The sequence below is a fragment of the Ursus maritimus genome, unplaced genomic scaffold (assembly GCF_017311325.1).
Source record: "Ursus maritimus isolate PB19 unplaced genomic scaffold, ASM1731132v1 scaffold_7, whole genome shotgun sequence".
Taxonomy (NCBI): domain Eukaryota; kingdom Metazoa; phylum Chordata; class Mammalia; order Carnivora; family Ursidae; genus Ursus; species Ursus maritimus.
Window position 1 is genome coordinate 51,685,928 of NW_024426885.1, and position 15,866 is coordinate 51,701,793.

General features: G+C 54.4%; 1 protein-coding gene across 11 annotated transcripts in view; it reads left to right on the plus strand.

The window, feature by feature from the left end:
- The first annotated feature begins 2,431 nt into the window (after positions 1-2,431).
- Positions 2,432-15,866, plus strand: part of CAMK2G (calcium/calmodulin dependent protein kinase II gamma) — a 53,818-nt gene continuing 40,383 nt past the window's right edge. For 2 of the 11 annotated variants that reach the window (XM_040623996.1, XM_040623990.1), the window contains exons 1-3: positions 2,436-2,628; positions 3,984-4,078; positions 14,953-15,012. In XM_040623996.1, the coding sequence (XP_040479930.1) occupies positions 2,564-2,628; positions 3,984-4,078; positions 14,953-15,012 (220 nt within the window). In that variant the 5' untranslated portion in view covers positions 2,436-2,563. Of the gene's footprint in view, positions 2,629-3,983; positions 4,079-14,952; positions 15,013-15,866 lie in introns of all 11 variants that reach the window. The other 9 variants (XM_040623994.1, XM_040623997.1, XM_040623987.1 and 6 more) reach the window with 9 other exon arrangements.

A 15,866-nucleotide genomic window follows, 5' to 3' on the forward strand; every position in this document is an offset into this window, starting at 1 on the left:
TGACAGAAGTAGTGAGAAGGAGAAGTGAGGTAGACATAGAAAGGAAAAAGGAGAGATTGATTTGAGTTGTTTTAATTGTGAAGTCTAATTTTCCACTTTATTTGGACGTTTCTCAAAATGAGAGGTAGTGCCCAGCACATAGTAGGCAGTCAATAAACCTTGTTGAAAGGCAGCTAGTTCCACTTACAAGGCAGTGTGAGTCATCCCCAAGGCTTCCCCCCACTCTTTTTCTCAACACTCTTCCTTATACCCAGAGACTCTGTGCAAAGGGCTTTATATGGTTACCCTCAAAAACCCAGCATAGAAGGCTCACCCTCAGTGGGGAAGATAGCCCCTCTCACGGTGGGTACCTGGGAGTCGTAGTCCTGATTTTATGTTTTTTCCTGGGATACCCTAGGGGGGCTTCACAGCCCCCTAGCTTGTTCTGATCTCCCTCCATCTTCTCATTCCACCTTACATTAATGAATATAAAGTTTCAGCACGAGGAGGTCAGGAACTAAGTTGTCCTGAGGGCTCGGGAAGGGCCCGTTGATGATTAATATGCAGCCCCTACTTCTGGAGTGCCGACTAGCTAGCTAGCCATCACTTCTGCCTTTAAGGTGGATGACAGAAAGTCAGGACTCACTGCCATCCCCGTGTATAATCTCACTGCCTTGGCCCACGCTGGGACTTGGAACTCGGCTCTCACCCCAGTGCTTTGAGATAGGAAGTGGCCTTACTCCCCAGCGCCTCACTTCCTGTTGCCCTGGGGAGGGGTGGGGCATGGTGCTCTGTCACCTCAGCCCTTTCTTCTGGCCCCTTCTGCCCTCCTCCCAGGCAATCTGTTAAAGCTTTTCCTCTCCTATTCCTTTAATTGCCCCCTTTGGGCAGTCTGGTTTTCCCCAGCTCCCAGGGCTGTTGGGTGAGGAAAGGAGGGAGCCTTCCTTGGGAGCTTTGCTCCACCCACCCCCTCAGGGAGGCAGCCTGGGAGTCTGGGACGCCTCTCAGCTGCCTTCTCGGTGAGCCAGCTTGCTGACAATGGAGGCCTGACTCCCAGTGGGCGTCCTGCTGTAATCAAGACTGAGCTGCAGCAGTTGGCCCAACTCCATCCTGCCCAGTTGGGGCTGGCCCCTGACTTGGGGTACAGCTGCCTGGGCAGGGCAGGCTGGGAACCTACCCAGCTTGTTTCTCTTCCATGGAGATAGTTATGTACCTCAGTCCTACTGTCCTCTGACAGTAGGGACAGAGGAAGGGATGGTAACTCCCCCCGCCAGGGGCCCAAGTAGTCCCTTCATTCCACAAATGTTTACTGAGGGACTGGGACGAAGTATACAATGAACAGAGGAGGCAGAGGCCCTGCCCTATTGGAGCCTACAATTTAGTGGGAAGGCAAATATTAAACAAAGAAGAATAGCTACCTCTGTTCTAATTAGATGCCAAGAGCTACTCAAAGTGCTTTATGCGATTTAGCCCATTTAATACTCACAACCCCGTGAGGTAGATACTATTATTCTTCTCAGATTTCAGATAAAGTACTGAGGCACAGAAAGATTAAGTGACTTGCCCAACATCACACAGCTTGTCAATGAGTTGCCCAGAAATCCAAGCAGGCAGTCTGACATCAGAACTCTTTAGACAACCACATTCTAGCTCTACTGCGTCTCATAGCAGTGAATTAAATATATCATTACAAAATGTGATGAGTGCTATAAAATAAAATACAGGGTGCCCTGCAAGAAAATGGGGATATTTTTTCTCCTTCCTTCAACTTGCTCTTCTAGCCCACAAATGCACAAATCCTTTCTAATCGTTCCCACCTCATCCCTTTCGTTACTGGCCTGAGAGAGAACATTCTCTTATCGCCAAGGTTGGAGTGCAGGAAGGCAAAGTTCCACCTGCATCCTCGGCCCTGGCCTGGGCTCCCTGAACAAACCGTGCCTGAAGGGTTTTATCTAATAATGGCCCTGATGCTTACACAAGTCTAGACTGTCCGCTTCCAGAGGGAAGGCTGTTGAGAGAGCTGGCTCTGCACAGGCTGGGGGCGCCTCCCGCGTGTGCAGTCTGACCGCGGACTTTTTGACCTTGGCCCTCTCTCCACATCCTGTGAGCCGGGCTGGGGGCTAAGGACGGCTAGAAAACTCGGTGGTCCAGACTCCTACACACTCCCAACACAACACACATAGCACGCACATTCCGAGCCCTTGCAGGGTCTGCCCTGGGACAAACCCACAGGTCGCGAGGCTTTCAGCTCCCTTCGGGTGGCACGGGCTGGGACCACCTCCCCTCCCCTCTGCTCCCCGGCGCGCGCGGCCCAGCCCGGGCGGCTCCCGGGGCGGGGCGGAGCCGGCGGCAGGAGGCCCCTCCCCGGGGGCGGTCCGGGGGCCGGGCGGGGGGCCGGCGGGGCTGGGGGCGGGGCGGGCGGGCGGGCGCGGGGGTGTCCCTCCCTCCCTCGCTCTCCCCGGTAAAGTCTCGCGGTGCTGCCGGGCTCAGCCCCGTCTCCTCCTCTTGCTCCCTCGGCCGGGCGGCGGTGACTGTGCACCGACGTCGGCGCGGGCTGCACCGCCGCGTCCGCCCGCCCGCCAGCATGGCCACCACAGCCACCTGCACCCGCTTCACCGACGACTATCAGCTCTTCGAGGAGCTCGGCAAGTACGGCCCGCCCGCCGCCCGCCGCGGCCCCCCACCCTGTCCCCGCCGCCCGGGCGCTATGCGGCTCCTCGCCCCGCCCCCCGGCCCTGCACCGGCCGCTGCAGCGCCCCCTCGGCCCGCCCCACCCCCAGCCTTTCCCGCCCGCAGCCTCCGGGGCCCCCTCGCCCCCAGCTCCCTGCCCCGCAGCCCCCTCCGCGCCCTGCAGCAGCTGCCCGGGCTGCTGCACACCGCGCTGCCGCGGGGACTGCAGCCCCCGGACCGCTCCTGGGCGCGCTCCAGCCCCGCCCCTCCCTCACCCTTCAGGCGCCCCCCGTTCTGACCCAGCCTGCTCGCCGCGCCCCCTCCTCACCCTGCTCGGGAGCTCACTCAGCACCCTGTCCCATGTCCCACGCGCCTGGCACTCTGGACCCTCCCCGGCCCTGCAGCTCCAACCCCGCTGCGGTGCCCGAGTGTGGGGGGATGTTTGGTGCCCGGCCCCGCCCCCCGCTAGTGATGCTTCCAGGATCCCAGCCCCGCTGCTGGGCAGTGCTGCAGCACCCCCTTGTCCCCTCCCCCTATCCCTGCAGTGGTCCCGGGAGCCGCGCGCCGCAGCCGCAGCATCCCCCTCCCCTCTGCACTGAGCTGGCCGCTGCAGCAGCCCCGGCCCCCCCACCCCCACCCGCGGCGCCGAGCCCGGCCACTGCAGCCCCCGCCCTGCCCGCCCCCCTAGACGTTTCCAGAGCTAGAGAGTGCGAGCTCCCATTTGGGGGGAAAGTAGTGGTAAAAATCATGGGGTAGGGGAGCTATTGATGTCTGAGACCCACAACTGGATCCTCTCCTTCTCTGCTGTCAGTTGAGGCTGGGATGCAGTGGGATGAAGCCGGTTGTGGGGGGTTTGAGCCTCACTTTCCTCACCTACCCCCATGATTGAGGGAGATTTCCCTCTCCGAATCATACCCTCTTCCTAATCTCTCCTTCCCCTACCCTCAACTATTCCTGCTGAGAGAAGGGCAGGGTCTCTGTCCCTTCTCCTGGTTCTCTTGGCCGGGACTGCAGGGCTGTCCCTGAGATGCAGCAGGTGTGTGTTTTAAGCGTTGCCCACCAGCTCCTGATGTACAGCCTGAGGTTGAGGCTGTTGCTTTGTCTGGCGACTAGACGTGGGGGTGGGATGCCGTGGTCCTCCACCCACATCCGTTCAGTGTCATGCAGTGGCCACATCCTTCTGCCCCATGTTAGAGGGTGATGGTCACTATGTTGGGGGCTATGATTTTGACTAAAGGGCTGGTGATGGGAGCGTCGCTGTTCTCAGACCTGAAGCGTGTCTGTGTCACTCTGCTCTGCTCCGTGTCCCAGTTCTTTCCCCCTTCTCCCTCCAGGGGTGCTTTCTCTGTGGTCCGCAGGTGTGTGAAGAAAACCTCCACGCAAGAATATGCAGCAAAAATCATCAATACCAAGAAGTTATCTGCCCGGGGTGAGTGTTCCCCCATTGTGGCCTCTCCCTAGGCTGCCTCCAAGGGCTATAGCTTCTGAAGATGCTCCAGGAGTTGGGAGTTGTGTATTTTAGCCCCTGCAGAAGAACTGGAGTTTCAGGGTTGGTTGACTTGGAAGCCAGTTAAGGAGTTGCATGGGTCGTGCTCGGGTAGAAAAGAATGAAAAAGATGTAAGACACGTAGGTGGCTACAGGGAGGAATGGTACCTGAAGGCTCAAGGGAGTTTGGTTTTTAAGGGAGGCGGAGATACGGGGAATGGTAGTATCATGGAATGGAGAGCTCTTAATTTAGAGTCTCTGGGTTGGGGGCAGTGGGCAGCCACTCCAGGCCTGTCCTAGCCCCTGTGCCCAGTGGTGACTTAGGTTGGAAATGCAGTAAGTGAACAGCTCTGACGAATCCAGCCTCCCCCTGCCCACCAGGCGGCAGAACAGACTCCCAAGGGAAGGGAATCTGTAAACATCAGGGGAGGCTGCTACTGGCGAGGGCTTCTCGGGAACAAATCCTGCCAGATGAACTTGATTGCTTTTTTGATCAAATTACAAAGTTGGTGGTGCAGCAGCAGATGCAGCCTGTCCTGGGTGAAGGGTGATGCCTCATGGTCTGGAAATCTCAATGGCCCGGTCTGGGTGGGAGCAGCATTGCCTCCAGGTCCGAGGATTGTGAAGGCCCAGGCCTTGGAGCCTGATTTGTGGGATCCTCCCAAGTACCTTAGGCCAGGAGGGTGAGGCCCTGTCTTTCACACTTCGAACCTACACTCCCTGAACCTTGTATTGGGTGCTTGCCAAACTCACCTCATCTGATAGGTATAGACCCAGCAGTGTGTGCAGTGCTCTGTGAACAGGTCTAGCGAGTACAGAGGTATGTGGATGGGTCGTCATTGAGGGCTGCGGGGTGCAGCAGGGGACAAAGGTTTTTAGACCCAGAGAAAGGAGCTACTATGGGGCAGTAGGATGCCACACATTTATTAGGAGCCAGGACCGATGCCCTGGGGAAGGTGAGGGCTATGGCTAATAGGGACCCAGGCGACTCTGGGATGAGAGATGTAGTTGATGTCCGGAAGCATCAGAGAAGCTATTAAATTCCACGGAGATGACCGGGGGCTTCTGTCATGCGTCCAGTTGTTCTGGGACCTGTGTAGCAAGGCTATGTCTGCCTCCTGGCTGGGAGGGCTTCTGTTCATCCCCACGAACAGGGCTGGTCTTGCTGTCTCCCTCCCAGCCTCCATCTCTTGCTGTTCCTCTACATTGGCTATAAAGTTGACTTATTTGTTTGTTTTCTTTCTCTCTGGGTACCTTGAGTTGGAGGCGATGGTTGCCATAGAGATATGTGGGCAGTCAGATGCCCTCCTCCCCTGGGGTAGTGGGATGACACCGTGGGCTGGGCTCTTCAACAGATAGCCTGTGGCCAAGGGTGCAGGGCGCAGGCAGGGACGGCAGCTCAAGAGTGGGTACCTCCCTGTGCCCACACAGCAGAGCCCTGGTGCATCCGAAATGGGGCTGGTGTCTGGTGTCTTCAGTTAATGATGCAACGCTTCGTGTTCCTCATCTCACCAGCGTCCTCTGACCCAGGGGTGAGCGAGGGAGGGAAGCTGGGAGCCACACTCTGGGGTGTGACGATAGCTGTTGTGGCGACTTTGTGGAGCTGCCTGCCTTTGGCTGTCATTCTCTCCTCCTTCCCTGCCCACCTGAACTTCCCTGACCTGTGTCATCATGTCCTTCCCTTCCTCATCTCCTTTCAACCTTGTCTTGTCTTTTCCAACTGACATCTTTCTTTCCCTGCCCAAACTGGATGAGGTTTGATTTCTCTTTGATTTTTTTTCCCCCCTCAAGGAAAGGATTCTTGTATAGGATCATATGCTTCAGACATCAACTCCCCCTCTCTCGAGATGGTTATGCCAAGACTGGGGCTCTGTGTGTGGCTTGCGTACCAGGTTAACTTAGGGACAGAGGCCTGGTCCTGGCTGACGAGCACTGATGCCAACAAGAGGGGTCAGGAATCTGTCGATGCCAGTATGGTTCGGAGGTGGGAGAGTGGGAGGGTGTTGTCTTGGAGATGGAGGGACCACGCTGGGGGCTGTGCCATAGGTGTGGGCACAGGGGATGTGAGCTCCTGGAGAGTTGGGCCTGGGTGCCCACTAGGCTGGTGCCCACGGGGTTAGGGAGTGAAGGCCCGCGGCTTCCCTGCAGCCTCTCAGTTTACGCTGTATATTTTATAAAGGTGCAGCAGCTGGGGCTGGGTTTCACTCTTCGCTGTCTGTCTGTCTGGGGCTCCGCAGGTGTTGGATTTCTGTGTCCGGGAATGTGGTAGGCCCACCAGCGTTGTCCATGGGGGTCTGAAGGGGCTTGCTCTGTTTGCAGAGTCTCTCTGCCTGTTTTCTTTCTTGTTTGTGATTTTCTGTGCTGCGAATGAAAAGGAAAGAAAAGGGTATCAAGCTGCTTCTCCTTGGCATCCACGGTGAACTGCTCAGGAGGCACAGGGAGAGACCTGGTCTTATGGGGGGATTGGATCTGGGTGGGAATCCTTCTTTTGTTCCATTGTTTCTTGTCATTGTGGCCCCAGAGGCCCACATTCGTGGCTCTGTTACAAGGTAGGGAGTTCGTGTGGCTGTGCATTGAGCACCGTCTTTGTCTGCAGGCCTGTCTACATAAAGTCACTGAAAGTCATATAACGTCACTCCCTCTGCTTGGAACAGTGATAGGTGTGGAGTTGGGGCTCTTAAGGGAGCCCGTGGTTCCAAGCTTAGCTCCCCACTAGGCTGAAGGAGGCATTTAAAATAGGCTTGGATGCAGGAGCTAGTGGGCCAGGTGATGGCAATGATAAGTCGTTATTTTAAGATTTAAGAGCACCCCCCCAAGGAGCCTGAGCCCTTATGTCTTTTTTTATTTTTAAATCTTCAGATTCCCTTCTTATCTTTATTCATATGCATATAGATTTTTCACCTCGTGGAGCATAACATTTTATATCCTGCTCTCTTGCTTACATCCAAAGTGTTTCCCCATATTGCTATAGTTGAAGGGCAAATGGTCCTTTCTTCTTCTGTGGTTTAGGATTTATCCTTGGAACAATTAGCATCATAAGGAACCTCTGTATTTGGACCATTTATCTGGATTCCAGTTGCTTCTACTACATGGATACTTGGCCTTACTAAGAGATGCTCCCAGAAACAATATTTTGAAATGTGTTACAGCACTTGCTATGTTTATTTTTTTAATCTGTATACCGCATGTGAGGAAGTTTCTATTGAGGCTAAATGTAAGCAAAAACTTTCCTCTTCCTGAGGACCTGGGAGGTAAAGGGTAGGGACCATATCTATTTCTTTACCTCTGAGTAGGCAGGGCCCAACAAAGTGCCTGACACATACCTAGCCTATACGTGTCGAATGAATGGGTTCAGAGGACAACGTAACCAGTCATGGTTGCTGCTTGGCTTTGGCTCTCAGGAAACTCAGAGCCGAGTTGTAGGAACCCTCGTACCCTGCTGCTGTCTTGGGTTCCCCCTTTCCGACCCACGGAGCCAGGCTGTAGGCCTGACATGGCTGTTGGAGAGGATACATGAGGTTAAAGACCTGTGCTTGGGGCATATATGGCAGGTGGGAGATGTAGGAACACAGTGTAGCTTATGATTCTTTCTTCCCTGTCAGTAATGGCCTTATAGGGCGATGTTGGGACTTCCTCTCAGCAGCGATTCTCAATTTTAGTGTGCATAAGGATCACCTGAGTGCTGGTTAAAAAATACAGATTCCTGGGCTCTATCCACAGGAGGTCTGGGGTTGGGCCCTAGAATCTGCACTTTAAACAAGTGCCCTAGTGAATTTCATGCAGGTGGTCCCCCAGCCACGCTTTAAGAAATGCCATCTAAAATCCACAAACGCACCAACAGTTGCTCTTGTCACGTTCTCTGAGATTTACCAGACAAACCTTGGCCCAGCCTTCTCCAGGTGGCATCTCTGCCGGCATGTGGCCATCTGAGCCCGTGGGCTTTTCTGTGATGAGGGGCCTCCTTCTGAGCCCCCAGACTGGGATGTCAGCCTGTGTCCAAGGCGGGGCAAGCGGAGTGGCTGAGGCAGTGGCATGTTGGCCACCAGAAGGGCAAAGGCTGTCCCTTTCTGGGTCCAGCTGGCCCTGGGGACTGAAATTGGATGCCCCTGGGTGGTGTCAGCTGTAAGTCCCCACCCCCTTAGTGTTGGCCTGAGCAGCCCCCATGACATTTGTGTCCCCTGTGGTATCTCCAAGTGAGACTTTCCTGTTAAGGATCTGGGTGAAGCGAGGGGAGGCAGGGAGGGGAGGGTGAAGCAGCAGTGCAGGGCTGGGGTGGAGGGAAGGAAGAGCAATCTATGTAGCGCTGGAACGCTGGGATTCTGCTACTTGGGGAAGCATTTAAGGAGGTTGTATGCAAAACTGTGCTGTCCTCCTGAGGATAACAGGCCAGTCAATTTCTGTTGATGGAGAAATGGGGATCCTGTATATAAATGACTGAGCTTCCACTGACTCGTCCCCCTAAGTGGATGAGAAAGCAGCCTGGAGGTCCCGTCTCTGCGCCAGAGGCTTATGCTGGGCCGGTTTTGTCATACAGTCACGCTGTGAGCTATGTGACTTAGTTCGTACAACACTGGCCTGTCACCCTACCCTCCCACCCACCTTCCCAGGGTGACTTTGGGTACTGGCCTCATGGGGTAGGGATGGAGGTTGGAAAGGTAGCCCCATCCTTGCTGTCTCCCTGCTGCTTGCCCCGGTCTCTTGTTGGAAGCTGTGCTCCAAGCTTCAAGGCTATGCTGAAACCCTAGAGGTGAGTGGCTGACCCCATTCTCTGCTGAGGCTAGAGACAGGGACGGGGAGGAGTGGGTATGACAGGCTGCTGCCCCCAGCTCTGTGCTTGCTCTCTGGACAGCCTTGGCAGGCCGACAGGGGCCTGATCCCATGGGTGCCAAAAGGGTGATGACAGGAAGAGATGGGCACTTTGCACCTCTTGAGTGCCTCTCGGCAGAGGCCTTTTGTCATCTGCCCATGGCCAGAAAGATCTGCCCCAGGGCCAGTGGGGAAACCAAGGCACAAAAGGTTGGTTTGTTTATTTTGAGCTGTAAGTATGCCAGTGATTTTGCCAGTGCTCAGACCCCAGCGTCCTCAAGCAGTATGGTCTTCACTTACCCCGTGGCTCCTCCCTTGAAAACACATTTTGGGCATTTTGTTCCTGTGATACATGCTGATATATCATCCCCACACCTCCATCTAGGCCCAGAGCTCTAAGCCTGGTGGAGCAGACCTCTTTGTTTTGCTGGCTGAGGCCTCGCTCTCCTCTGTACCCATCTCTCTGGTACAGACCCCTCTGTGGTGGGGATATTTCCAGCCGCCACCCCCCCCCAACACCGTCTCTACTTCCTGGGTCCTATCAGCAGCAGCAGTAGCTTCCCATCTGCTCCCCTCTTTTCTCCTCCCTGATTTTCCCCTCCCCCTGCTTGCTGCTGCCCTGGGAGGAGCTATTTTTAGGGGCTGCTTCCTGGGATGTTTTACTTGGGGCTGGTTACCATGAAGGAAATGTCACCAAAACAGTGGGCAAAGGCTGCAGGCACCCAGATCGCTGCCGGGTGCATGGAGAACTCAGCGGCTGACCCTGTTCTGTCCCGGAGAGCATCCAGAGTGTCCAGAGGCAGAGCCCTGCCTTCTTGGAGCTTGGAGGGACCCCATGGGGATTTTCTCCATCCACACTGGTTGGGAGACTTCCGCTGTGGGGCACGTCTTGGTGCCTCTCTCCTCTCCCTCCTTAGTTAAAGCTTCTCTTAAGACACAGAGGCCACAGGGGCCTTGGGTCTTTGTGTCACCTGGTGAGAGCTGCTTGAGTGAGGACTGAAGAGAAAGGGAGGATGCCAGATTCAGGACAGAGCCTTGGGGGTTCACATGAGCACATTTGGGGCCCCATCCACTATACTCACAGCCCTCGGCTGGTCCCGGGTGTGTGAGTGTGAAGGAATTCCGAGCCGTGACCCCTGCGCAGACATGGTGGATGGACTTTGCTCTTAATTGAAGACTCTTTGCACCTTTGGAGTGAGATTCAAAGAGGAAGGGATGTGGCATCGCAGTGTCAGGTTGAGGTCAATGGTATTGTGGCCTGGGATTCCCACTGGTCAGTGCCCAAAGCCAGGGGCTGTTTATAAGCAGCTGGAAATGTGGATTATGACACCAAATCCCTGTGGTGCCCTTGTTCCTTCTCCTCAGAGTGAGGCCCTGGGAGCCAGATGGAGGCCTCTGGCGCTTGGGAAGGAGGAGGGCACTCAGGAGGGCAGCAAGAGGAGACGCTCCACTTGGAGCCTCTGAAATTGGGCCATAGGAAGCTGTCGGAATCTTCTCATCATTCATGTCAGGATCACAGGCACAGACCCTTGAAATACCCTTTGAAAAGTCAAAGGTGTCATTGGGAATGGAACTTGGGGAGGGTCCTCATAGCTGGAGTAGGGCTGTGTGTTCTTCCCCATTACAGACGGTGGTGTATTTAGGTGGTAGTAGAATCTTATTTGAAGCTAGTGCTGGGATTTGTGGTTTTAGAGAAATGTCACTACATCAGCCATGTCCCTGCAGGGCCATGGAGGATCAATGGCCAGACTTCCCTGGCCCCTGGTCCTGTGGGGGGAAAGCAAGTACATTTGGAGTAGGCTTCTCTTTTGGATTTAGGGGAGAGGTGGTTCTAGAACCGTTGTCTCCTCTTTGCCACATGCTGTCTCCCCACTGCTTCCTCTTTTCTGCCTCCCTTGGCACTGACTACCTGGTCACTCCTTTCTGCTCTTCCTGTGATGGGTCCTTGGCCTGGACCAAGTCTCGAAGTGCTCAGGCCAAAGGCAGGAGAGGCAAGGACTCCAGGGATGCTTGTTTCTTGGTCCTGGCTCTACGCTGGGTGGGCTACTGGGGAAGGCCCGAGCAGGTCCCTGATAACGGCCACTTCTGCTTTCTGCTCCTGTTGCTACCTCTGCTCTTGAGGGGGAAAGCCTTGCAGAGAGATGTGGTTGGAGCTGGGCTGAAGGTCGGTAGGGGTGGGTCTCTCCATGGCAGCAGCACACAGGCAGGCAGGAAGTGGCCCTGTGCAAAAGCGGGAAGTGGCTGTTGTCAAACAGGAAGGGGGGGCTGGGCCACGTGAGGGGGCGGGGAATAGCCCAGTTGAAAGGTGGGTGGGAAGAGGGTCAGCCTTGGAAGGCCTAGGAACAGTGAGCTTTGAGGTCCGTGGAAGGAGGGGTGTCTCGAGGGAGAAGGCCATCTTTGGGACAAAAGCACCAGCTGGTGTGTTAACACCTTAGGATGCCCAGACAGGCCCTAGCGCTGCCACTGTGGACCCAGTCAGTTCAGTGGCTTCACCCCTTTTGGGGTTGTGATGCTGTGCTTTAGCCGGGACAACCCTTACAGTTGGAGAAGATACTCTACAAACCACATTTGCTCTGAACTACCACAGCTGCTGGGGTCTGCTTTTTTCCCAGACGGGGCCCGGTCCTGGAGGGGACTCCGGGACAGGAGGTGTGTGTGGGGGGGAAGGGGCAGGAGGTGACAGCGGGGAGCCTGGGGTGCCGGCCTGCGGTGCACGGTGTAAGAACGCAAGGAGAGTATGGTAGGCAGAAGCCACGTGGCTCATTGAGCAGAGCTTCTGGATGGCAGGACACCACAGCCGCCAAAGGTGAGGCTGAGGAAGAGGAGGGATCCCGTACGCAGTGGCACTTCCTAGGCAGTCCCCTCTCTGAGAAGCCCCCGGTGCCAACCTTTCGCCTGCACCTCCCCACTCAGGAGGGCTGCAGCGGAGCCAAGTCAGAGGGCCCTGCTGGAGTGCTGTGGACTCTGGCCGCCCAGGCCGAGGGAGACTGGGTCCAGCTCTGTCAGTGTCTCTGGCAATAGCCACGGCTCACATTCTCCCTGTGGGCCACGCACTGTACTCAGTGTTTACCCAATCACCTCATCTAATCTGCAGAGAGCACTGGCTCTGTTTTTGAAGTGAGGAAACTCTTTCCCAAGATTTGTGCCTGGCTCCTTTTTTCACCTTCTTCAGGTCCCAAACGTCACGTCCTTGCTGAGGCTTTCCATGACCATCCTGTTTCAATGTGTACTGTTCCTCTTCCGTGCTTTATTTTCCCACGTTGCACTTGCCACGACATTTCATGCACCATCCACTTCTCGTCTGTCCCTCTCCCCACCCAGCCCCACTAGAATATCACCTCCATGAAGGCAGGGATTTTTGTCTTGTTTTGTTCACTGTAGTAGCCATAGCATTTAAAGCAGTGTTTTCGAATGAATGAATGAGGCTCAGATGGATTTGATAACTCACCTGCCATAGCCGTGCTCAGCCTCAACCCGGGGTTGTCTGACTCCAAAACTGTCGTGTTCACGGATGGAGTGCACGCTAAGGGTCAGCGCAAAGACCAAGGAGCAGCCTGGGATTCAGAGAAGACATGCGGAACTCGGCTCCTTGGAGACAGGGTTGAATTCAGTGGCTAACAAGGACCCTCTGGATGCTGGGCAGCTCCTTCGAGGAGCTGGAAGTAGGAATCTGTGTCTCTCCTCTCCCCGTTCTGAGTCACTGGTAAAGCCAGAGCACCCTTATTTTTAGTGCTGTTGCTCTTGTGGGACTCTAACCATTAGCCAGTAAGAGACTTAAGGGAGGAGATAAACATTAATCTTCCAGGCCTTCCCCTCAGCAGCCACCTCTGCATTGCAAGATGCTGTCCTCCTGTACCTGCCTGGGCAGCCCAGCCCAAGAGTTGTGGGTCAGAGGGTGGTGAGGTGAGTGTTCAGAGGGTGGAAGCTCTGGGGCTGGCTAGCTTGGTACTTCCATCCCAGTTCCAGGAGCTGAGAGGAAAGTGGGGTAGCCCTGACATCTTCCCGGCCAGATCTGGAAGAAGCAAGCTCCCCCCCCCACCACCACTGGGCAGGGCTAGCACTACTTCCTCAACTAACTCCAGGGTCTGAAGGTCCCTGGGACTGATGGATCCCAGGTGATGTGGGAATGTGGTCACCTGTGGTTCTCTGGCTGCATCCTGGTCAGTGGTCATGCCGAACCTGAGGATGGGAAGGAGGGCCTGACCCAGATCTTTGGGCAGCTGGGATGGATTAGCTGGGCAGCAGGAACTAATCTCTGCCTGTCCCCACCTCCTTCTTCCACAAAGCAGAGCTGTTGCTAGAGGGAAAGTTAGAACAAAACTGGGGGTGATTGGTGAAACAACAAATATGAATTCCTTTTAGTCTATAATCCCTGCATTATCTCAGACTACATTATTTTGGCAGGCCTGTGTTCGAATCCCAGTTCTTTCCCTTTCCTGCTGTAGGATCTCGGGCGAGTTATTTAACTTCTCTGGGCTTCAGTTTTATTGTCTGTGAAATGGTGACAGTCATAGCACCTACCTGGGAGGATGGTTGTGGGGCTCATGGGGAGCTCTACAGAGGCTCTTTGCTGTTGAGCTGGAGGTGGGGTGGACAGAAGCCCCTACCAGGGGAGGCAGGAATTGCTTGGCAGGTGTGGATGGGAAAGCACCTGCCTTGACCTGGAGAAATGCCTCCTGAAGCCCAGAGTTTTTACTAGTTGCTCTCACTTTATCCTGTCATCATAGCATAGTGATGGAGAAAGGGATCTAGGCTCAGACTGCCTGCATCCACTGGCTGGGACTTGGGGTGGGTTACTTCAACATGTTAAGCCTCAGTTTCCTCATTTGTCACGTGATGGGGTTCATCAGATCCTTTATTTCACAGGGTCTTGGTGAGGATGAAGTGAGATAACCCACGACTCTGCCTGGCATATAGTGAATCCTCAGTAAATAATGGTTGTTACTACCATTGGTGTTACTGATAAACCGATACAAAGCCCCTGTCATGGCAGGAACTCTAGGAAGCATCACTCAGAAATGTCCCACCCTTTGAAGAGCTTGGGACCAAAAGATACGGGACATAATGTACGATGTGAAAATTCCAAGAAGTGCAGTGGATGATGGGCGGAATGCTCAGAGAGAGGAGAGGTCACATGTGGCGGGAGGAACAGGGAAGACTTTGTGAAGGAGGGGACTGTTTGGCAGGATTCCAGCAGGTAGGGGGGGAGGGCTGCTGGGCCGCCTTGCTTTGAGTACTAGCATCCTCTCTTTCTACTTCCTGGAGCTCTGGCTTCCTGTGGAAGGAACTGACCAACTCAGCTTGCTTGCACCTGGGGACTCCTGGATTCTGGTCCTTTCACCAAAACAGAGTCAGCCCAGTGCCTGAGTGCAGGAGGTGAGCACTCACAGCAGGGTGTGGCCAGGAGGATCCTGAGGAGAAGCAGGATTACTGTGAAGTGGGCATCATAAGAGTGCCAGCTTCACAGAGTGGTTACAAGAATAAATTAAAAGATGTTTCTACCTGGTATAGAAGTAAGCTCTCGAGAAATGTTAGCTCTGATTACCATTTTGTCAGATCACTGTCCTCTTCATCATCATCTTGGTTGTCAGCATTATTATGTTTCAGGGATTCCGTGAAGACTAAATCAGAGAATATTTGCAAAATTCCTAGCACAGTGCCTGGTCACATAGTAGGTGTTCAGTAAAACGTAGTTATTGGTAGTATTTCTATCAAGGAAGAGATCTGGACGCCTTGGCCCGGTGAAATCCCTGCTGTGGTGAAAAGGGTACCAGAGTTGTAGATGAAGACTTGGATTCAAGTTCTGACCCTGTCTCTCACTAACTTCAGGGACTTTCCTAGGGCATTTCCTCATTTGAAAAGAGTTGTAATACCTGTCTCTGGGATTGCTGTGACGTGCTGCATTAATTCAGCAAATTAGTGCCTAATAATTGAAGGACTATGAATAGCCAGGTGGCTACAAATAGAACGGATGGCTGATGGTTTTTGTTTTCTCTCTTCTCTGCTTTTAGATCACCAGAAGCTAGAACGTGAGGCCCGGATATGCCGACTTTTGAAACATCCAAACATTGGTAAGCACCTCCGCTCGGGGTTATTTCTTGGGCAGCTGGGAGAAGGTAGGGAGAACAGAGATCCCCTGCTTTTGTGTCTGAAACCAGTTCTGTCCCTGGACCTTTGCCTGGTGTAACTTTTTTTGTCCAAGTGGGATAGCAGTTGTGTCTTGCTCAGAATTCTAGGGCATTCTGCTCTAGAGACCTGAGGGTCTCCATCCCTGCAGTGCCGTTCAGGATGGGAGGTACTGGAACAGGTTTCAGACTCCCTTTCTTCCCCTTTTCCTTCCGTCTTTGGGCTGAGGTCCAGGGTCCGCAGCGTGTGAGGCTCCGGGCTAGTAGCCTGCCAGCGTCCCTCACCAGGGGCCTTCCACAGCCATCATAAAAGGGTCCGGATTTTGTTTCTGGACTTGAAAGAGTTTTGTTCCTGTTACGGTGTCGTGCACACTCTGGGGGTTTCCATGGTGCTCCCGTTTGTATTTCCCAGAGCCAGGAAAGCAAGCTGCCCACCCGCCTGGCTTCTCTGGAGAAGGGGTGGCAGGAGCCACTCTCATGGGGAAGGAGAAAAAATTAAGAGGATTTCTCCCTGCTCCCACCCTGACTTGGGGGACAAGAGCACATTGTTGGTTGTTCTAAAGCCTGAGGAGGTTTGCCTGCCACAACCCACTCCGGCTCAGTTTTACATTGTTCAGCTGAAATAGTCTTTGCCAAAAGCATTGGCCCTGATTTGGTGCTTCTCGCAGAGGGGATAGAAGCCGGGCTGGCTGCAGTGTCTGAGCAGAAACCCTGGTCTTGATTTGAGGCAGAGCAGGGAGCATCTCCTAGGTTTTTCCCTGAAAACCCTGAGTCATCACAAAGAACAACACGTGTTCCTT